Source organism: Stegostoma tigrinum, chromosome 19 (genome assembly GCF_030684315.1).
Source record: "Stegostoma tigrinum isolate sSteTig4 chromosome 19, sSteTig4.hap1, whole genome shotgun sequence".
Lineage (NCBI taxonomy): Eukaryota > Metazoa > Chordata > Chondrichthyes > Orectolobiformes > Stegostomatidae > Stegostoma > Stegostoma tigrinum.
The window spans coordinates 24838712-24861595 of record NC_081372.1 but is presented as its reverse complement, the minus strand read 5'-3'; the positions used below and the strand labels follow the sequence as shown (position 1 = coordinate 24861595).

Below are 22884 nucleotides of genomic sequence, written 5' to 3'. Positions count from 1 at the left end.
TCAACCTTCTTCTCTCTAATGAAAACAGCCTCAAGTCCCTCAGCCTTTCCTCGTAAGACCTTCCCTCCATACCAGGCAACATCCTAGTAAATCTCCTCTGCACCCTTTCCAAAGCTTCCACATCCTTCTTATAATGCGGTGACCAGAACTGTACGCAATACTCCAAGTGCGGCTGCACCAGAGTTTTGTACAGCTGCAGCATAACCTCTTGGTTCCGGAACTCGATCCCTCTATTAATAAAAGCTATTGGTTGAAGATTGCTGCAAATCCTTCTGGTTTATCTTTTGTACTGATATGTTGGCCTCTTCCATCATTATGGGCATATTTGTGGAGCCTCCTCTTCCAGGAAGCTGTTTAATTTTCCGCCACTGTTCACAACTGCCTTTTGCAGAACTGCAGTGCTTAAATCTGATCACTTGGCTCTGTCCATCACTTGCTCCTTATGCTATTTGGCATACAAGTAGTTGCTTCACTACGTTAACATTTCATTTTTATGCCTGATGCTGCTCCTAGCATGCACTCCTAAATTTGCGATTGAACCAGGATTACTCTCCTGGCTTGATGCTTGAGTGTGGGATAGGTCAGACCATGAGGATGCAGATTGTGCTGAAATACAATTCTGTTGCTTTTGATGCATATATTTTCTAAAGGATGCCCAGTCTTGAGTTGCTAGATCGGTTTGAAGTCAGTCTCATTTCGCATAGTGATAGTGCCACACAACATGATGTTCTCAATGTGAAGCCACGACTTTGTCCCCATACGAACTGTGCAGTGGTCACTCTTACCGATACTGTCATGGACAGCTACATCTGCAGCCGGCGGATTGGTAAAGATGAGGTCAAGTATGTTTTTCTTGTTGGTTCCCTCACCACCTGCTGCAGAACAGTCTAGCAGTTATGCCCTTTAGGACCTGAACAGCTCTATCAACTGAGCCATTCTTGGTGGTGGACATTGAAATCCCCCGCCCAGAGTACCTTTCACACCCTTACCAACCTCAGTGCTTTCTCCAAGTGTTGCTTAACATTGAGGAGTACTGATTCTTCAGACGAGGGAGGACAGCATGTGGTAATCAACAGGAGGTTTCACAGATAATGGGAACTGCAGATGCTGGAGATTCCAAGATAATAAAATGTGAGGCTGGATGAACACAGCAGGCCAAGCAGCATCTCAGGAGCACAAAAGCTGACGTTTCGGGCCTAGACCCTTCATCAGAGAGGGGGATGGGGGGAGGGAACTGGAATAAATAGGGAGAGAGGGGGAGGCGGACCGAAGATGGAGAGTAAAGAAGATAGGTGGAGAAGGTGTGGGTGGGGAGGTAGGGAGGGGATAGGTCAGTCCAGGGAAGACGGACAGGTCAAGGAGGTGGGATGAGGTTAGTAGGTAGCTGGGGGTGCGGCTTGGGGTGGGAGGAAGGGATGGGTGAGAGGAAGAACCGGTTAGGTAGGCAGAGACAGGTTGGACTGGTTTTGGGATGCAGTGGGTGGGGGGGAAGAGCTGGGCTGGTTGTGTGGTGCAGTGGGGGGAGGGGATGAACTGGGCTGGTTTAGGGATGCAGTGGGGGAAGGGGAGATTTTGAAACTGGTGAAGTCCACATTGATACCATATGGCTGCAGGGTTCCCAGGCGGAATATGAGTTGCTGTTCCTGCAACCTTCGGGTGGCATGGTTTCACTGCCCATTTTTGACCTGCTGCTGGAGTCGGGAGTCAATGGTGAGAACTCCTTGGCAACTCCCTCCCAACTGTATACCACTGTGTTGCCACCTCTGCTGGTTCTGTCCTGCTACTCAGGCAGCACACGTTCAGGGATAGTGATGGTATTATTCCATGAGTACGGCCATGTCAGGCTGTTGTTTGACAAGGCACAATTTCAATGATACAATAATTGGAAACATTATGAACAGTGAGGAGGATAGTGTAGAAATTCAAAAGAACGTAGAGAAGTGAAATGTGCAGATAGGTGGCAGATGAATGTAATACTAAGAAATGTGAGTCAATTCAATTTAATAGGAAGAGTGTGGAGACAGAATATAAAGCAAAGGTATGTATCTTCTTTAGATTGGAGTCAACATGTTAACTGTTTCTCTCTCCACAGATTCCATTAGATCAGCGAGGTTTCTCCAGCTCTTTTTACCTTTAAGTGGTTTGTTTTAACATTTGCAAAATGTTCCTCAGAAAAATATTTTTGAGATTTAAAAGAAGTGACATTTTTAAGTTTCCGTGCACATGTTCTGGAGCCATTTGTGCAAGGTTCTGATGATGGTTCAGAAGACTAAAATTTTAGGAAAGCATTGCTGCTTTTTACATTAAAGTTAGCAAAAAGCATAAATATAAAGAGGGTAGAAACACCAATATATATTCTTGCACTGTTAAAATAACAAACAGTGCATGTACAGAATAGTGGAATATATCAAAACATTAGAATGTTAGCATCAACTGCCAGTTGCATTCTCAATAATGGTGTTACCCACAACAATAGTATCTCTCAATTTCAATGCCCAAGTTCATTCCAACCACCCACAAGGATTTTGCAAGCTTCAGTCAGTCTGGTATGTGTCATGTCAATCTCCAGTTAATTGATATAATTAAATATATACTTGCAAAATAAATACTTGCTGCCTGAGTGCTGTACGAGAGCAGCAACAGCAAACCAGTTCTATAATTAAGCTGGTTTTGCAAAGCTATTGATGCCAAATAAATACAAGACTGCTTGATCACCAGCACCTTTCATTAATGATGAAGAATATTCTCCCGCATTTGGTGATTGTATCCAAATTGAGCGAAAGAAGTTATCCACACACTTTGGTTTCAAGATGATGAGTTCATCATGCATTATCAGTACAAATTAAACACTAAACATACATTTCCCCTGATTTCTGCCTGCCTTGACTCTCCTCATTCCTTATCTTCCATCACGTTCCATCCTACCCAGGATTGTGAGAATGATCTGATGTAAGTTTTGCAAGTTCACCTTCCTCTACCACAGATGCACTTGATAGTGGCATTGGGATTGATTTTGAGATGTTGGGAACTATGTTGTAGCCATCAGCATCAATTACTCCATGTACCCGTGCAAGTCAATATTATATATAAATGGCCCAAGAGTTTCAGTATAAAAGTTCGTAATTTTTCCTATGACTTGTATAAAAATCAACCTTACATTTTTAGGGATGAAAGCCCAAAAACTACAGAACCAAACATTTGAGATATAATGTGCATATTCTTTTCGGGGAATGGATCTTGAACTTCATCTGATGAAGCTCCAAAAGTTCAGGATTTCAAATAAACCTGTTGGACTATAACCTGGTGTCACGTGACTTCTGATTTTGTCCACCCCAGCCCAACACCAGCACTTCCATAAATAGAGACCAAGCAGATGCTGCTCTTGAAACAGGAACGCATACCCAAACAACATCAAGACATGATGTTGATCCACAAAATGTCAGTCACATGCAATGATCAGATAATGATGATGACCAACACATTGACACGCAACGTTAGCTGGCATTCAGCACAGTGAACAAAAGAGAAATGTTGGCACAACAGTAGCAAGAGAAGCCTTTGCCACTGAACAGATTATATGTTTACAGATGGAAGATCACTGTAACCTACATACCAAACTGGATATTGATGCAAGTAGAAATGTCCTTCCACTTTGTACTCTGAAATGTTTGTAACCATAGAAGTTGAAAGAATGATTTGAGCTGCCTACTCTGAATATACCCAATAAACGTTCACTTTGTATTCCTCATTGATACTTCAATCTGGCATAGCCCACACTAGAGATGGAAAGATAACACTTATGACCTCAAAGGCCACTCACGTTTGCAAAAGAAATTGGGCATCATGCATCTGAACTTTGTGTTACATGTATTTTGGCACATTCAAGGGTTCATTTCATGAGGTTGCACTGAGGAGTTCCCTTTGCGAGCTGAGCGTATCAGAATATTGTTGATGAACAAATCGTGAATGTATCTAATGTAGCCATGAGTTTCCAATATGCATTGCTGGGTGCAAGGCTTCTGCTGGCTGTAGGAATGTGAAAAATTTATTTCAAATACAGCCAATGAAGTAATGTCACACATTCATTTGAACAGACTGCAAAGCCTTTGGTTTTCTATCAAAATGCAGTTCAATTAATGTTTCTATTCCTGAAAGCAATAAAATATATTTTCAACGCATACCAGATAAATCAAAGGAGTAATCTTTAACAGACACATTTGAAAATGCAAAATAAAGGAGAAAACTATTATTAATAAATCAAATGATCAATACCTCTGTTTGTACCATGTTGACCCTCTGTGAGCGAAGTTCTCTGACACAATTGTAAACATCCACGACACCTTCACTTTCTGCCATATCAAGCATGATGTCAATGGCGATAAAGCAGCCAGTCCTCCCTGCACCCGCACTAAAACAGGAAAATATTAAAATAATGATGGAAATGAGCACACTGCTTGAAGTAGTCTCTTAGTTCAAGATAATGCTCTCTTTAAGAGATTAAAAAATGCATCAAATAGAACAAAATTCAGAGACATGAGAAATGTTTTCACTTTTTCTATTTGTTGCAGTAATGGTAATCTTCAAAGGAGTTGCCTATTTACTGCAAACAATTTAAAAGTGGTGATAAACATTAATTGAGTAACAAATGGAACACTTGCATGCCAACTGATGAATAAAATGTGCGCTGTGACAATGACATACCTGCAATGCACAATAACAGGACCAACGTCAGTTGGGTTCAGGAACTTTACTTGTCTTACAAATCCCAATAACCCTGTCGCATAGCATGGTACTCCATGATCAGGCCAGCTAGTGAAGTGGAACTGTCTAATCTCTCGAATTTCATGATTGCCTTTCTATAAAGAGAATAAATTGAGAAGAGGCATTCATATTTTAAAAGGAAAAAGTCTTCTCCAACCTATTTAATAGAACATGGTTATTTAAACACATGTAAAGAATAAGCAAAAATCTAGAAGTATACTGGACTGGAAAATAATAGCAGCTCATGGAGCTCATTGTAATTTTTGATCTTGAAAGTAGCTTTCTGCTGCAAAAGTAGCAATGATAATCAGGCTACTGCTGAGTCGGTTAGCATGCCATAATGGTAGTCTTATGCCTAATCAGCACAATAAATAAGTTACCAAGTTTGGTTGTCTAATATTTGTTTAACACGTTAGTTTTTAAAGGGTTCTGATGCAAGGTATTGATCTGAAATGATTGATCTGTTTGTATCTCTAGTGATGACACCAGACTTATTGAGTATTAGCAGTATTTTGCTTTAATTTCATATTTCAGCATTCACAGTATTTTGCTTTTATAATTGTAAGGCAACTAACAGCCATATCCTTCCAGTACACTGCTCACATACCACATGACATTGTATTCATTAATTAGTGTGTAAGCACTTACTGATCCTCAATGATGTCTCAAAACAGATTACCAACTTTTGGAATTATATTTTTTGTCACGATTTTTCAAATGCTGGAACTGCTTGTCATGGTGAAGTTATTTAATTTGAATTCTAAATTTCATTGCCATTTTCTCTTCTTCACTCTGAGAATATACATTTGCTTTCTGAAGAATGTTTACATTTGCCCTGCAAGTATAATAATATGCACGGTGCCATAATTTTCGACCCAAGTGTGGATTTGTGGCAACAATGTTGGAGTCTCAGCATGATGGACCGCTCACTAGACCGCAAACCCTGCTGTACTCTGTCTCAATTCCTCCGTATTGCCTGGATAAGCACTCAAACTGATTGAACCTTCACAGATAATAACCTGATCGAAGCAGAAGCAATGACAGGCAATGTAAACACAACATAACATGGGCTAAACTCCCTACTAAAGCAACTTTAGCATTTTGTGAAATTCAGATATCACTTCAAGTATTTCAGGAATCTCAGCCAAAATTTGGCCAACATACATATCGTGGGTATAAACTTGTCTCACAAACTGGTGATGATTGTCCTTATATTGCAGAAAATATCAAACCCAAATGGGGATGTTTTATGTATTCAATTTTGCTTCTGAATTTTTTGTATAATTCAAGTCATGAAAGCAAATTGAACCATTTTGAATTAGGATTTTTTATACTCCTCAAATGCCTAACTTGCGAATTAACCATTTTAAAATCTGTTTATTTATTCAAAATGTTGCAACTTGTTTATGGCTTGTAAATGGCCAGGCTTTTTGCATATTGTGCTGGATTGTGGACTGCAGCTTTATATTTTACCCGGATGTGGCAAAAGAGTTTACTACTACTTTTTTGCTCCATTTAATGCTCTTCATGAGATTCAAGACCACTTCCTTCTTGATCTCAAATTGCTCTAGCATATTAGTATGCCATACATAAATGTCACCATCCCCTATATCCTTCTCTAGGGTGAATATTGTTGCAAAGTACTCATTTAGGATCTCACCCACATCCTCTGCCTCCAGGCTCAAGACCATTTCATTATCCTTGATTGGTCCTACCTTCTCTTTAGCTGTCTATTTGTTTTAATATACCTATAGCATGCTTTGGGATTCTCTTTAACTCGACTTGCCAAGGTAATTTCATGGCCCCTTCTTGCGCTCTAAATTCTTTATTTTCTTGCTTTCCTTATAGGCACTGTTTGATTTTAGCTTCCTAAACTGTTCATATGCTTCTTTTTCCCTTTTGACTAAATTCACAACCTCCCTCATTATCGAAAGATTCCTTACCTTGCCATCACCGTGTCTCTGGAACGTGCCAGTCCTGAACTTTCACCAGCGGGGAATGATGGGGTGTGGGATACAATGTCCTAGTGGTATTATTGCTGGACTGTTAATCCAGAGACCCAGATAATGTACTGGGGACCCAGGTTCGAATTGTGCCACGGCACATGGTGGAATATAAATTCAATAAATATCTGGAATTAAGAATCCAATGATTGATTGTTGGAAAAACCCATCTGGTTCACTAATGTCCTTTAGGGAAGTAAATTGCCATCCTTACCTGGTCTGGCCTACATGTGACTCCAGAGCCATAGTAATGTGGTTGACTCTTAACTGCCCTCTGGGCAATTAGGGATGGGCAATAAATGCTGCCTAGCCAGTGACCTCCCTCATGAATGAATAAAGAAAAAGAATGGTCTTTAAACAACTCCCACATGTCAAATATAGTCTTGCCTGATAACACCTCCTCCCAACTAACATTTCTTAGCTCCTGCCTAATACTGATGTAAGTTTTCCCCAATTTAGTACCTTGCAGCAAGTTCCTCACTTTATCCTTGTTCATAGCTATCTTAAGACTTAAAGAGTTGTAATCACTGTTTCTAAAATGCTCTCCCACTGAAAGGTCAGTCACCTGGTGAGGGTCATTAGCCAATACAAGGTCCAGCATGATCCCTCCTCAAGTAGGACAATCCATGTGCTGTTTCAAGCTACTCTCTTGAATGTACTTAACAAATTCCATCCCGATTATGTCTGACACTCTAAGGGAGTCCCAGTCAATATTGGGGAAGTTAAACACTATGATAACTCTGATTTTGTTGCACCTTTCCATAGTATGCCTCCATATTTGTTCCTAAATCTCTTGGTGGCTGTTGGGAGGCTGATAGTTTAATCCAATTAGAGTGATGAACCCATCTTATTTTTAAATTGTACCCATATTGTGTCATGGATGAACTCTCCTGTATGTCCTCTCTGGGTGCAGATGCAACGTTCTCCATCATTAGTAATACAATTCCTTCAAGTCTTTTCCCTCCCTCTCTATCTCATCTAAAACAATGAAATCTTGGAACATAAAGCAAGTTCTGTCCCTCCCTCAACCAAGTCTCTGTAATGGCTACAACATTATAGTTCCATATGTACTGATCCTGGCTCTAAGTTCATCTGCCTTACCCATAACACTCCTTGTGTTGATAAAGACACATTGTGTTCATTTACCTCTCTTTGCCTGTCCTTTCTTTCTTTCTGATTTACTGGTCCTAACATGTACCTTTCTGGCCCGTTTCCACATTGTAGGGATTCTATGGTTCTATCATTCAATCCCTCCACTTGCTGACCTGCTGCTCTGGTTGCCAGCCCCCTGTCACAGCACTCAATCACTTTGAACCTATCTGGGATTTTACAGCATCCCTGCTTGCCATGCCTTTCTGTGGCTTGTCCCTTCAGCCTGAACTATGAGGCTCATATTATTTCTGTCTTGCCTCTACTCAGGTATGATGGCGGCTGGATAGGACTCTCCAGTCGGAGCTCTTCTGCTCGCCAGTTCCCGTCCCAACTCCTTTTTCTTTCTTTCTTTATTTTTCTCCTCTTGCAGTACTTTTCTCTTCCTGGTTCCCCCACCTTTGACCACCCCTACCTGGAGAAAGAAATCAAGGGAGACGAGTTGTGACTGGAAACCGGGCAGGAGCTGAGTGCGCAGGCCGTGTCACATAGCAGCAGTAGAGTGAGCACGGGCTGAGTCACGCACTGAATTCCTGGAGCAACAACAGCCGAGCGAATATTGGCCGGGCTGGGTGGCAGAGCGATGGAGGGGCCGAATCCCAGTGTGATGGCTGGAGGGGAATCACCAATCCCAGAGCGACAGAAACAGGGGAATCCCGAGTCCCGGATCAACATCAGGAGGGAATCCCGAGTTCCGGAGTGACGGCAGGAGGGGAATCCTGAGTCCTGGAGACACGGCAGCAAGGGAATCCCGAGTCCTCGAGCGACTTCAGAAGGGGAATCTCGAATCCCGGAGTGACTGCTGGAGGGGAAAAGCCAAGTCCTGGAGTGACAGCACAATGGGAATCCTGAGTCCCGGAGCATCTGCAGGAGTGAAAGCCAGAGTCCGAAGCAACTGCAGGAGGGGAATCCCAAGTCCCGGAGCGACTGCAGGAGGGGAATCCTGAGACCTGTAGCCACTGCAGGAGGGGAATCCTGAGACCTGGACTGACTGCAGGCGGGGAATTCTGTGTCCCAGAGCAACGGCAGCAAGGGAATCCCGAGTCCTGGAGCGACTGCAGGAAGGGAATCCTGAGTCACGGAGTGACTGCAGGAGGGCAGTCCTGAGACCCGGAGCGACAGCAGGAGGGAAATCCCGAGATCTGGAGCGAGGGCAGGAGGGGAATCCCAAGTCCCAGAGTGACTGCAGGAGGAGAGTAATGAGACCTGGAGCGATGGCAGGACGGGAATCCCGAGACCTCAAGTGATGGCAGGACGGGAATCCCGAGTCCTGGAGCGAAGGCAGGAGGGGAGTCCCGAGTCCCGGAGCGACGGGAGGAGGGGGGTCCTGAGTCCCGGAGTGACTGCAGGAGGGGAATCCCAAGTCCCGGAGCGACAGCAGCAGGGGAATCCCGAGTCCCGGAGCGACAGCAGGAGGGGAGTCCTGAGTCCCAAAGCGACTGCTGGAGGGGAATCCCTAGTCCCGAAGTGATGGCACGATGGGAATCCTGAGTCCCGGAGCAACTGCAGAAGGGGAATCCCAAGACCCAGAACAACTGCAGGAAGGGAATCCTGAGTCCCAAAGCGACAGCAGGAGGGGAATCCCTAGTCCCGAAGTGATGGCACGATGGGAATCCTGAGTCCCGGAGCAACTGCAGAAGGGGAATCCCAAGACCCAGAACAACTGCAGGAAGGGAATCCTGAGTCCCAAAGCGACAGCAGGAGGGGAATCCCTAGTCCCGAAGCGACAGCAGGTGGGGAATCCCTAGTTCCGAAGTGACGGCAGGAGGGGAGTCACCTGGAGCAACAGCATGATGGGAATCCTAAGTCTAGGAGCGGCACAAGGTGGAATGAATCACAGTACAGTGAAGCTTACCTTGCTGCTGCTTAGTACCAGTGAAGAGTGGACTGGAGGCTAGTGCAATGCAGGACAGTTGCTGGACTTGGGCCTGGTGCCACATGCTGAGCTGCTGTTGTTTGGAACTCTTTACCGGACTGTCATGTAAATCCTGTTCACAATGTTAGAACTAACTCATTCCTAACTCATTCTCAGGAATTGTAAGCAATGCTTATGCTTTCCTTTTAATCCTCTTTTGTGTATCAACACTATATTTTTTAGTCTGTAAGATTTGTACCTAAAATGGTGCCATAAAAGGCAGCCATCGTAAAAATGTTTCACTGTACTCCTGTACTTCTGTACTGGAGAACAAGGGACAATAAAGAATATTGTATTCCAGACATTCAGTGCAGACACAAAGCCAGGAAGTTTGTCATGGTTGTCAGCAGACCTTGGTCAACTCAAGGAGGATGGTCTTCACTCTGAGGGTCTTGGTACAATGTCAAGAGCAGTCTCAGGTACCAATCCAGAGGCTTGGGCACAACCAGTCAGCCTCTCAGGGCGGTTGGAGTTAGGATAATCTCCACATAAGGGGAAAGGAGCCAAATATCAGGCAGCCTACCACCAGTCTGTACTGCCGATATTGGAGTCAGAGCTAACACAATGTGGAGCTGGAGGAACACAGCAGGCCAGGCAGCATCAGAGGAGCAGGAAGGCTGACATTTCGGGCCTAGACCCGGGTTCTTGTTATCTCTTAATTCAGCCAAATGTCTCTTTTTTTAAAGATGTCTGTCAATGGATCATAACAGCAGAGTGTGGTTAGAGTCTGGAATTCATTGCCCGAGGACATGTTGGAGAAATGATAAAAGAGTTAAATAATTATCTGGGAAAGAATTACAGTGGCAAGGTACGAGATCAAGACTAGCTTCGAGTCAGAGGATCAGCATTAATACAACAGGCCAAATAACCTTCTTCTGTGCATTAACCATTCTATAATCCTCCAATTAATTAAATGTGTGAAGAACCACATTTTATTTGAAAGCCTTTTTTGTGCAATATTCCTTTAAAAACAAAGTAGGCTAAAGGGCATTCTGAAAAAGGATGTACTGGTAATGAAATCATGAGGCTCCAAGAAATAGCCATGTGACATGTTGTTGCCATGGGGAGGAATAGCTAAAATGCAAATATTAAATAGGAAGCTAATTGTAATAGGCTTGGAGTCAGGCCATATTTTCTGTTTGACAATTCAGTCAACAATAAAAATTGTTGTAAAGAAGAAACAAACAAGGTTCTCTCTGAACAGTTTTGTGGTTTGGAGCCTTCAAATAGATCTTGCTCTTGAAGCAGATCTCTGAGAGTAGAGAGGAGGTTGTGTTATTGTGTGTGTTTCACAGTTGGAAAGAACAGAGAAGTGAACACAGGAAGAGTAATGGACTATTGATTGGATAAGACCCATTACTGCATTGCCAGTATCCACCAAACCATTTTAAAAGTTCAAAGAAGTGACACCCTAGGGATTCTATCCCAACACTACTATGCTGGCTCAAATGAGAGAGGGTGGGTAGTGTTATGAGGGTTTTTTCTGTTCATTGTGGGATGTGGGCACTGCTGCCTGGTCAGCACTTTATTGCTTGTCCCTTGTTGCCATTGAGAAGGTGGTGAGCTGACTATTATTATTGCTGATATTATTGTTATTATTTGAGAACTTGGTTTCTATGGAGGACGAAAATTGACTTTACTTTTCCAGTTTTGTAAAGGCCTGACTTCTTTAAAGGTCAGAAAGTCACTTTTAACATTGAATTCAAAACTGCATTTATTAAAAGTCATGTGATTTCAGTCAGCCAACCAGCCAGCCACTTGGATAAATAATTGGTAAGTGGTATATGCTGATTTGATTTTTACATTTACACAGAGCCAGCAGCAAATACACAGGGTAGGAGGCTGTTATTAGTAATCTCCAACTAATCAGGACAGGGAGAAATCCTGAAGTGCACAGATTCTGAGAGAAGGAAGCTCCAGAAGCAAAAGGCTATGGGGGTGTGAAAGAGGAAAACATCCTACAAAACTGTTTGTCAGAAAGAATCTGATTATAGCTATGATCACTAAGCAACAACCTTTAATGTGGAGATGGGTTGACTCTTCTTTCTGCTCTTACCAAGTGTAATATCATTTCTGTGATTCTTTTCTGTAATTAACTTTTAAATTCCCCTGTTAAACATATACTAGCAGTCTCTTGTGAATATGGTCAGCCTGACCTCTACTGCAAAAAAAATCAAACATATGGTCTACCATGCCAGATTTCACTCTGTGATCTGATCTGTCTAGTATCACAATCAGCTGGGATCAGAACAGTCCACAGAAGTCCTGATGTTGATGACCATGTCTAGTGATGTTGAATGGAATAGGGCTATAGTAAATGGGAATCAAAGGCCAAAATTATTGAGCAGTAAGTGAGAAATCCAACATATTTGATGCCAAGTTGGAAGGTCTATTGGAATGCACGTACTCTCTCAGTGATGCAGGAATTGATGTGAATGCTTGTAATTACAATAGGCATTTCTAATGTCTATTATTTAAAGTGAAGCATACATTTTTAATTGAATTATGTTCCTTAAATGAATTAACTTTTGAAATATCTCAGTTGAGAAGTTTTATGAAGTGAAATCTTTTCAATCCTGTTTTCTTTGGACAGCCGTTTTAAACTTTTATTTGTCTTTACAGCATATTTAACAAACATTATGGATCCATGAATGGGGGAACTTACATGTTAGAAACACTGTGCTTGTAGTGCTGAAGTCAAACATCTGCAGAAATAATAGGGGAGGCTGACATAAAGTGTTTGTCACTTTATTGATAATGACATGTCTAATTAGAGTCTAAAAGCACATCAACTAACTTGATAGGACCCTCAGATATTGGACATAAAACATCACATCAATGCAGATTTAGCTAATCAGTGCTAATTGGGGTAACTCCCTTTTAATATTGTTTTTGCACCGTACGAAGAAGATCTTAATATGGCATAACATAACTGAAAAAGGGGCCACAATTTATCTTTCCATCCATACTAGTCACTTTTTCCAGATGCAATTTACTTATGTGATTGACACTGTTAGAAAGTTCATTGTTGATAAAGCAATACTCAACTTTATAGTTCATATTGCTACAAAGACGTCTTGGTTTTTTGAGATCTTATGTTGACTAAACCAGAAAACAGAATATTAAAATTCCATTCCACAAGATCCCACTGGGAAAAACCGGCAAATAAGAAATACAAACACAGATGGACCTCAATTGACTGTATCTCCATCCCTGAATTTCCAAGACTGGAATTGCATGTGGCCATTTGTTTGTACTTTAGAGACTCAGCTGATGAAATGCTCAGCCATGCAAGAATGTTCTATGCTGAATTAACAAACGTCAGCAAGGAAAGCCTTTGAAAAGCTGGAATTGAGCTTGGTGCCCTAGAGCTGGTGGTTTAATCTTTATCTATTGACTATCATTATGAAGTGGTTCGAGAAGTTAGTAATAGCGCACATCTACTTGAGCATATCAGATTGCCTTGATCTGCTACAATTCACATATGTCACAGCAGGACCATGGCAGACACCATCTCCCTGGCCCTACAGTCATCCCTGGAATGTCTGAATAACAAGGACACCTAAATCAGATTCCTGTTTATTGACTTTAGCTCCACCTTCAACACCATAATTCCAACAAAATTCATCCCCAAACTCTGCGTGGCACGCTGGCTGCGTGGTTACCTCTGTTACCTCACAGCAGCAAGGGCTCAGGTTTGATTCCACCCTGGGGTGGCTGGCTGTGTGGATGCTGCACATTCTCCCCATGGCTGCATGGGTTTCCTCCGGGTGCTCTGGCTTCCTCCCACAGTCCAAAGATGTATAAGTTAGATAGATGGGCCATGCTAAATTGCCCCTAGTGTTCATGAATGCGTAGATTAGGTGGGTTAGACATGGGAAATGCAGGGTTACAGGGAAAAGGTGGGCAGATGAGTCTGGATTGGATGTTCTTCAGAGGGTTGGCGTCAACCAATTGGGCCGAATGGCCTGTTTCCACCCTTGTAGGGATTCTGTGAGACCAAGGACTCTGCTTTCCCCCCTCTGCAACTGAATCCTCAACTTCCTGACCTGCAGACTGCAGTCAGTAAGGATTGGTGACAATACCTCCTCCACAATAATCCTCAACACTGGTGCCCTACAAGGCTTTGTACTCAGCCCCTGACTGTGCTCCTTAGACACTCAGGACTGTGTGGGCAAATTCTGCTTGAAGTCTATTTACAAGTTTGATAATGACACCACCGCAGTGGGTTTTACCTTACAGTGACAGACTACAGGAAGGAGACAGAGAGTTTAGTGTGAAGACAACTTCCCTTTCTACATCAGAAAAACAAAGGAGTTGGTCATTGACTTCAGGAAGCAGAGTGTCAGTGGTGCTGAGGTGGAGATGATCGAGTGCTCCAAGTTTCAAGAAGTAAATATCACCAACAATTCATCCTGGTCCACCATATGAATGCTGCAGTCAAGAAAGCACAGCAACAGATCTACTTCCTCAGAAGGCTAAGGAAATTTGGCATATCCACAATGACTCTTACTAACTGTAATAGATGTACCATACAAAGCATGCAGAAACTGCGCTGTCCAAGACAGCAAGAAACTGCAGAGATAATGGGAACTGCAGATGCTGGAGAATCCAAGATAACAAAGTGTGAAGCTGGATGAACACAGCAGGCCAAGCAGCATCTCAGGAGGACAAAAGCTGATGTTTCGGGCTTAGACCCTCTGATGAAGGGTCTAGGCCCGAAACGTCAGCTTTTGTGCTCCTGAGATGCTGCTTGGCCTGCTGTGTTCACCCAGCTTCACACTTTGTTATCTAAGAAACTGCAGAGAGTTGTGAACACAGCCAAATCCATTTTGAAAACCGGCTTTCCTTCCAGGGATAACAAGGTGTAGAGCTGGATGAACACAGTAGACCAAGCAGCATCATAGGAGCAGGAAAGCTGATGTTTCGGGCCTAGACCCCTCTTTAGAATTTTCTTTTTCTGAAGAAGGGTCTGGACCTGAAACATCAGCTTTCCTGTTCTTATGATGCTGCTCGGCCTGCTGTGTTCATCCAGCTCTACACCTTGTAATCTCAGATTCTCCAGCATCTGCAGTTCCTACTGTCTCTTTCCTTCCAGAGACTCCGTCTTTACTTCCCACTGGATCGAGAAAGTAACCAACATATTCAAAGACCCTCTCTACCCTGATTATACACTCTTTAACCCTCTTCCACTGGGCAGAAGATACAAAAGTTTGAAATCAAGTACAAACAGATTCAAGAACAGCTTCTTCCCGGCAGTAATCAGACTTTTAAACAGACCTCTTATACATTAAGTTGATCTCTTTCTGCACTTTTTTTGTAGTTGTGCCACTATGTTCTGTGTTCTTTTCTAATACCCTTTTTGTAATGCTCTAAGTAATGATTTGCCTGGAAAGCGTGCAAAACAACACTTTTCACTGTATCATGGTATATGTGACACTGATAAATCAAATAAAATCAGAGAGTGACCTCCGAAAAATTGTTTACTGACTTCAGTAGACTTCAACTACACTAACGTCAATAGGATATGAACAGCATGAAGGCTGCAGAGGGTACAAAATCATTGAACCACATTCTCAAGAGAATATTTTAGTCTTAAGAAAGCTGGTCAGATGAATGGAGCAGCAGTGGGTGGCCATTTTGGAGACAGCAATGAAATTATTATGTTTATATTTAGCATCATTATGGCAGAAGGACAAATATATAACAGGAATAAAATTTCTATATGGGGGAGGATATATTTTGTGAAGTTGAGTGATGATCTAGTGAATGTAGGTTCAATATACCTACGTGAAGGAAAATCAGTTACAAATCAGTGGAGGCAATCTAAAACCCAAGTTTCTATAGACACAGTTCAGACATGTTTCTACGAATAAAAAGAGAGTACTGCCAAATTTAGAGCACCCTGGTTACCCAGAAGCATACAGTGTAAGATAAAAAAGAAAAAGAAAGATTACGACAGTCAGTATAATTTTAATCCTGTAGAAAGCCTAGCGCATTGAGAGTTCAGGGGTGAAGTAAGAAAGCACAGAAAGGATGAGAAAAAAAATTTGGCTGGTAAAATCAAGGAAAATCCAAAGATGTGTTAGAACATAGAACATAGAACATTACAGCACAGTACAGGCCCTTCGGCCCTCGATGTTGTGCCGACCTGTCATACCGACCTCAAGCCCATCTAACCTACACTATTCCATATACGTCCATATGCTTATCCAGTACACTGAAAGCAAGAGGATAACTAAGGAAAGGAAAGGGCCTGTCACATGTAAATAGTAATTTATGCATAGGCACAGAAGATCTGGGCAGAAGTCTTATAGAGTATTTTGTCTGTTTTCACAAAGGAAAGTGATAAAACAAACTTACTAGTTAGGTTGGAGAAATCTGCACTATTAGATAGGGGAAGGGTTATTTAAGAGAAAAGGATTGACAATGTTAAAAGTTGTATAAATCATTAGGGCCAGAAGAATTGTCACTCAAGCGAATCAAGGAAGCCCGGAAAGAAAAGATGATGCTCTAAGGATCAGATCTAATCCTCACGAGACACAGGTGAGTTACCAGAAGATTGGAAGTTTGCAAATGTTGTGCCATTGTTTAAAAAGGCTGTGTGCGAGAGGCCAAATAATTAAAAGCCAGTTTATCTAATCTTGGTAGTTTACAAATTATTCATGTCATTTCTAGAAAAGTAGCCAACTGAATTTAATCCAGAAAGTTGTGAGATGATACATTTGGGGACGGCAAACTAAACAAGGGAATATACAATAAATAAAAGGATATTGTAAGGGTAGCGGAAGTGAGAGATCTTGAAGTGCATGTTCCTTGGCCCTTGAATACAGCAGGACAAGTAGACAAGGCAGAAAGAAGGCAAATGGAATGTTTTCCTTTCTTGTATGAGGTATAGAATGAAAAATCTGCAGCATAATACTGAAAGTGCATAAAATACTAGGTGGGTCACAGTTGGTGTTGTGTCCACAGACAAACTTTAAAAGATTATTGCCACATTTGGAAATTATAGCTGAGGAAAGAATCAATAGGCTAGGTTTGCTGTCCTCAGAATAGAGGGTGTTGGCTTAATTTAGGTGTACAAAATTAATAAGTTAGGCAGTGACAACTTGTATCCCCCACTTGAGAGTCTAATTACTAGGAGTTCAAGGTGATTGATTGGAAAATTCAAGAGGACTTGAAGAAAAGCTTCTTCACCCAGAGGTTGGTGAACTTCTGGAATTTGCTGCCTGATTTGGCCGTGCAGGTAGAAATCCTAACTTTGTTTTAAAGGGACTGGATCTGCAAGGTCATGGGCCAGGTCCTGGAAGGTTGAACTAGAATGGGCGGTGAGAATTCTTTTCTTGGCTGCACAGATACAATAAGCTGATGACGTCTCTCTGTGCCATAACTTTTCTATGCCTCTATGTTTTTTATCATTAAAGAGTGAATTTTCCCAGTGTTGTTACACAGGGCAACCTAATATCTCAAAACTAAATATTGCATTGACAGTTTGAATGTTCCACACAGGAACTATTACTTGGTATCAGTTTGATTATTTTATTTGCAGGCATTTATTCAGTATTCCAGAAGTAAAATGTACAAAATAAAAGTCCAGAATCAATATTTACTGTACTATCTAGCAGTGTCATTTTCGTTTCAGACATTACCACATAGTTGTGGGCTTCGAATTTCAGTCTCATCAGGCTCAAGCAACATAAACTTTACATACCTTTTGAACTGTGAAAGTCCGTATAACATACTCTGCTAATGGCTCTGTCTCCACAAGTGTTACTTTAATGTCTCCATACAGCTCAGTATCATCTGGCCAATATCTGCAGCATTTCACCTGGAACAAAACAAGAAAAAAATAAGTGCTGTCTCTGAATTAACAAAAAGGAGCATTCATATAATGGCTGTCAAAAGCTAAGTCTCTGAATTTCTAAATATTCATGAAAAAAATCAGAGCGTATGAGCGGAAATCCTGTGGCATTGATGTGTAGGCCCATAGTCCGGTTCTGATATTTACCTACTAAAACGGAAACTTGTTTCTCATGGTCACTACTCAGGGGCTCCTTCTTGAAGTCTGGATGAAATTGGCATATCCGAATATCACAGACATTAATCATGTTTGATATTTCTGTAGATTGGCAGTTAACTGTGAATCCTGTATCCTGTTCTTCATTGGTTATCAAGCTTAGAATCCCGTCAGCGAGTAAAAGGAGACAAATAATATACTTTGCACTGATGCCCTCCTGTCAGCTCATGCAGTCTTTCTAATTACTTTCTATCAATCACGGGTAAGATAAGTAATTTTCTTCTGTCACTCTCCACTCATCATTTTTCCACACTCCAATCCGGCCTCTTTCTGAATCCAACTTTGGGGAAAACAAAAAAACTACTCTCCTATTACTTGTGATTACACTTTCAAAATCCCAACTCTCTCACCTTTGGTGTCCATTTACTACAACATTTGGATAGGATTGATTTGTTCAATTGCCCCCACCTCTAATTTTTATGCCCTTGCTCTCAACAAAAATCATTACTCTCATTCATCCTGCCTGCTTTCGCTTGTATGCTCCCATCTCCACTCCATTAAGTACAAAGGATGCAGACTTGAATAGATATGGTGGACGACTGGTTTAAACATTAATTGCTTGATCTGGCTGAACAATATAAAGGACTGAAGGGTCAGAGTCTCATATGTTAATGTTCATCCTGGAATGAAAAGATAACTCCTGGTTTCTTTTTTCTCTGGTAAACTATCCTCTTAATCCCCTCTTCAGTGTTTTCTCCCACAATAAATGTGATGGATGCAGTTTGCTTGTCAGTAAGATTGAGGCCATCTGACCTGCTGCCTCTGTTATGTCACTCCCTTCTCCAAGTCCATCTGACCAAAATATCTTTACTTCTCCATTCAGCCTTAGCCTTGAACTCCACTCTATTTTGTCTCCCTATCTTGCTTCATGCCGTCTTGAACTAATCTTGTCCATGAGACCCAATGCCAGTCCCCTTGAACCTATTCCATCTAAACTAGTAAAAAAACCAAAAGAACTGCGAATGCTGTAAATCAGGAACAAAAACAGAAGTTGCTAGAAAAGCGGTAAACTCTGTACTGTGAGGGTGTAAGGGAGTAAGGCCTAATATCCAGGTCATCCTCTTAGAATCCATAATTTTCATATCTGTAACAATGGCTAAAAATAACCATTCACTGTTCAATGTTACACCCTCTTTATAGTTCGACAAGTAAGTGGTTTTCCTCTACCACACTAGACTAACCAGGCCCTGTAGTTCCCTATGTTCTAAAGAGGATGATGGCATCAAACTGACCACATGGTGAGGCTAGACTCAGTTTAGCTGCACATACAACATCCCCATTCATGTGTTTGTAGTCTTTGGCATGGGTGACGACACCATCCCACTTCGACACCTCCATGCTGAGTCCAACTGTATGTGACTGCTCTCATGTGGTTCCATATCATTTTCTACCTAATGTAGCCATAGTTGCTTCTTCCTCTCGCCTTCACCTTCACTCTTATCTCAGGTGACCCCAAGGATCTATCCCTGATTTCTGCCATCTATTACAGCCCTTCTATGACATGATGTTACGGCACAACATCAATTTTCACAAGTACGCTGCTGACACACAGCTCAAACTCTGCTTTCTCTTGACTCCTCCACAATTACTAAATTATCAAACTGCTTACCTGACCTCTAGTAATGCATGAAAACAATTTCCTCTAAATAAATGCTGAAAAGACCAAAGCCATTGTTTTCAGTTTCACCTTCAAACTCTGCTCCCTAACTGCTGACTCTGTCTCTCGCCCTGGCAAAATTTGAGACCAAACCAGTCTGTTCATAACTTTGAAGTTATAATTGACCCCAGAATGTGCTCCAATCACATACCTGCTCCATCATTGAAATTGCTTATTTCTACCTCTAAAATATCGCCAGATATTCCTCCATCCCCCATCTCACCTCATCCGCTGCTGAAACCCTTATCATAGCTTAGGGCGGCACAGTGGCTCAGTGGCTAGCACTGCTGCCTCACAGCACCAGGGACCCTGGCAGCTGTCTGTGTGGAGTTTTCACATTCTCCCTGTGTCTGTGTGGGTTTCCTCCAGGTGCTCCCCCCAGAGTCCAAAGATGTGTAGGTTAGGTAGTTTGGCCATGCGAAATTACCCGTAATGTCCAGGGGTGTGTAGGTTAGGTGGACTAGCCATGGGACATGCAGAGTTACAGGGATGGGTCTGGATGGGATGGTCATTGAAGGGGTGATGTGGACGTATTGGACCAATTAGCCTGTTTCCACACTTTTAGGGATTCAATGTTGTCGTTACTTTTAGACACAACTATTTAAGTGCACTGCTGGCTTGCTGCTACATTCTACCCTCTATAATCCTATGTCATCCAAATCTCTGGGAGACAGCAAGAACTGCAGATGCTGGAAGTCAAAGTCATTACAGCGTGGTGCTGGAGGAACTGGAGTTCTGATGAAGGGCCCTGATCTGAAATGTCAACTCTTCTGCTCCTCTGATGCTGCCTGACCTGCTGTGTTCCTCCAGCTCCACACTGCATCAACTCAATCAATCTCTGTTGACTGTTTAAAGGAATAATTTTAATATTTGCTATTTTCGACTGGGAAGGTGACATTATAGGAAGACTGGTTTAAGACAGAGATGAGGAGAAATGTTTTTTTCACAGACGTCAGGAGTCTTTGGATCTCTTTTTCTCCAAAAGTGCTGAAAGCAGAATCCTTGGATGTTCTTAATGCAGGGTACATTGGTTATTTGTAAGCTGGGGGGGTGAGAAAATCTCAGGGGTATGCAGGCATATATGATAATCAAATCAGCCATTATCGAATGGTACAACAGATACAAGGGGCTGAATGGCTCCTCCTGCTCCTATTCATATATTCACTATGTACTCTCGATGAGTACTGATTTCATTAGGAAAACTGGATCATAGATTCACCCTGCAAATATTCTTCAGACATGGCTAGATCTTTACTCTTCAATATTTATAGCTTGTATTATTTCCTTTCTTCAATAGTTCTAAAACGTTAAATTCAAATCAATCAAAAATATTCACATTATATTTGTCTTGTCACTTTTATTGATAAATGATGTCAAAATGCTGTCTCACACACCCTAACCCAAAACAAGTTCCACTCAAACCTCACCTCCCTCCTTGCTGGCTTACATTGGCTACTGTTCCAGTAATGGCGTGGTTTTGAAATTCTCATCCTTGCGTTCAAATCTGTCCATGTCCTCATTCCTCCAGACTCACAACCATGTGAGCTTGCTATGTTTTTTTCCATTCTGGCCTCTTGCACATCCCTGATTTCCTTCACTCAATCACTGATGGCCATACCTTCAGCTGCTTAGGCTTTAGCCCCAGAAACTGCCTCTCCCCTTTGCCTCTCTAACTGTCACTCCTCCATGAAGCCATTCCTACCTCTTTCAGCAAACTTTCAGTCATTCTAATTTCTCTTTTGGGAGCTTAATTTTAAATTTTATTATTATGTTGTTCCCATGAAGTGCCTTGGAATTTTTAAAAATGATAAAGATACATGGCAGATCTAAGTGGTTGTGAAGCTCTTGACTCCCATTCTGTGAAGGCTGCTGACTACACAGAATAGACAAATGAGAATAATTTCTACAGAAGCAGCCACATTGAATGTTAAACAGAGCAATTTGGGTTTTTTTTAGCTTAAATTTAATGATGCTTGTAGCCTTTCACTGTTCCAGCTCAGAGAATCACTGGAAACAATCACCAGAAAATAGGGCATACAAATTGAACATGCTACTCTGCTCTCCAGATCCTCTGACCCACATTCCTGTGCAGCAAGGCTTCACACTTGGAATCTTACATTACAAACTTTAAAAGTTTGCATTTATATACCATTACTCTCCTTCGTAAAACATCCCAAGCTTCTTTAGTCAGATAGCTAAAACTGAAGTGTTGTCATTTTTGAGCATTAGTAGTGAATTTGCATTGAATACCAGTCACATGTTCCAGAAATTGTGATTATCTGTGTACAGAGACAGCCATTAAGATTTAATTTATTTCTCTACCATACAATTAGTAATTAGCCCTTTTCATCAATCTAAATGCAAATATTCAAACTGACCGAATGTAACTCATTCATGACTTTCAGGGCCTCAGCAGAAACTCTGCCTGGAACAAGAAAAGGCAATTTGACTGTTTAAGCCTCCTCCACCATTCATTAAAATTATGGCTAACCTGGTTGTGGTGTCCACTCTATTTTTCTGTCTGACCCTGTTTCAATTCGCTGTCTATCAAAAATCTAAATAAAACAGCCTTGAATAAATTAAAGACCCAACCACTGCTGGAAGAGATTTTCACACTTTACAGACCTGTGAAGAGGAAAAAGAAGAAAGCCACTTATTCCGAAAATGTTGCCCCTCATAGTCTCCTCCAGCCAAGCCCAGTAACCAGTCCCCCAGAGACCTTGTGTGTTTCAATGTCGATACTCTAACCCTGCACCCTAACTAATTTTCACGCCAGCTCTTGTACATCTGACAATGCTCACCCTCTCACCTGTAGTCCCTAACCAATACACTCCCATGTTCTTGTACCCCAGTACTGCTTACACTCACTCTTACACCTCTGACATTGCTTATCTCAATGATGCCACCTCCCCAGTCACAGTGTCTACAATGATTACCTTCCTTCCCTCAACCCCGAACCATACTCATCCTCAGTCCCTCATCCTTCACAATGCTCATGCTCACTCTTGCCTGAATCTCATTCCCTCACTTCCGACAATGCACACTTGCCCTCTGGCTCACCTTTTAGAATACCTTGCCTCTGTCCAGGTAATGTTCCAAAAGTCTGCATTGTTGTTGGAGGGGGAGGTTAGGGTTGGTGGTGGACTGGGAGGGAGGGTAACATGCTGATTAATCAGCGGCTGAAAATATGAGCAAAGACTCAAGAACCTAATAGCAGGCTGATAACCTCAGGGTAAGCATTGCCCTCAAACTTCACACAAAGAACACAATATATTATTGGACATTCTGCAATGGATGACATCTTTATTGGGTGATAACAGCA

At 41.9% G+C, this 22884-nt stretch overlaps 1 protein-coding gene across 7 annotated transcripts in view; it reads right to left on the bottom strand.

Annotated features, from left to right (window-relative positions):
- LOC125461272 (receptor-type tyrosine-protein phosphatase T) overlaps positions 1-22884 on the bottom strand; it is a 1279761-nt gene that overhangs the window by 23009 nt on the left and 1233868 nt on the right. For all 7 annotated transcript variants that reach the window (XM_048549829.2, XM_048549830.2, XM_048549831.2 and 4 more), the window contains 3 exons: positions 17540-17656; positions 4702-4856; positions 4273-4408 (listed from right to left, as the gene is read on the bottom strand). In XM_048549829.2, coding sequence (XP_048405786.1) covers positions 4273-4408; positions 4702-4856; positions 17540-17656 — 408 coding nt within the window. The remainder of the gene's footprint in view (positions 1-4272; positions 4409-4701; positions 4857-17539; positions 17657-22884) is intronic.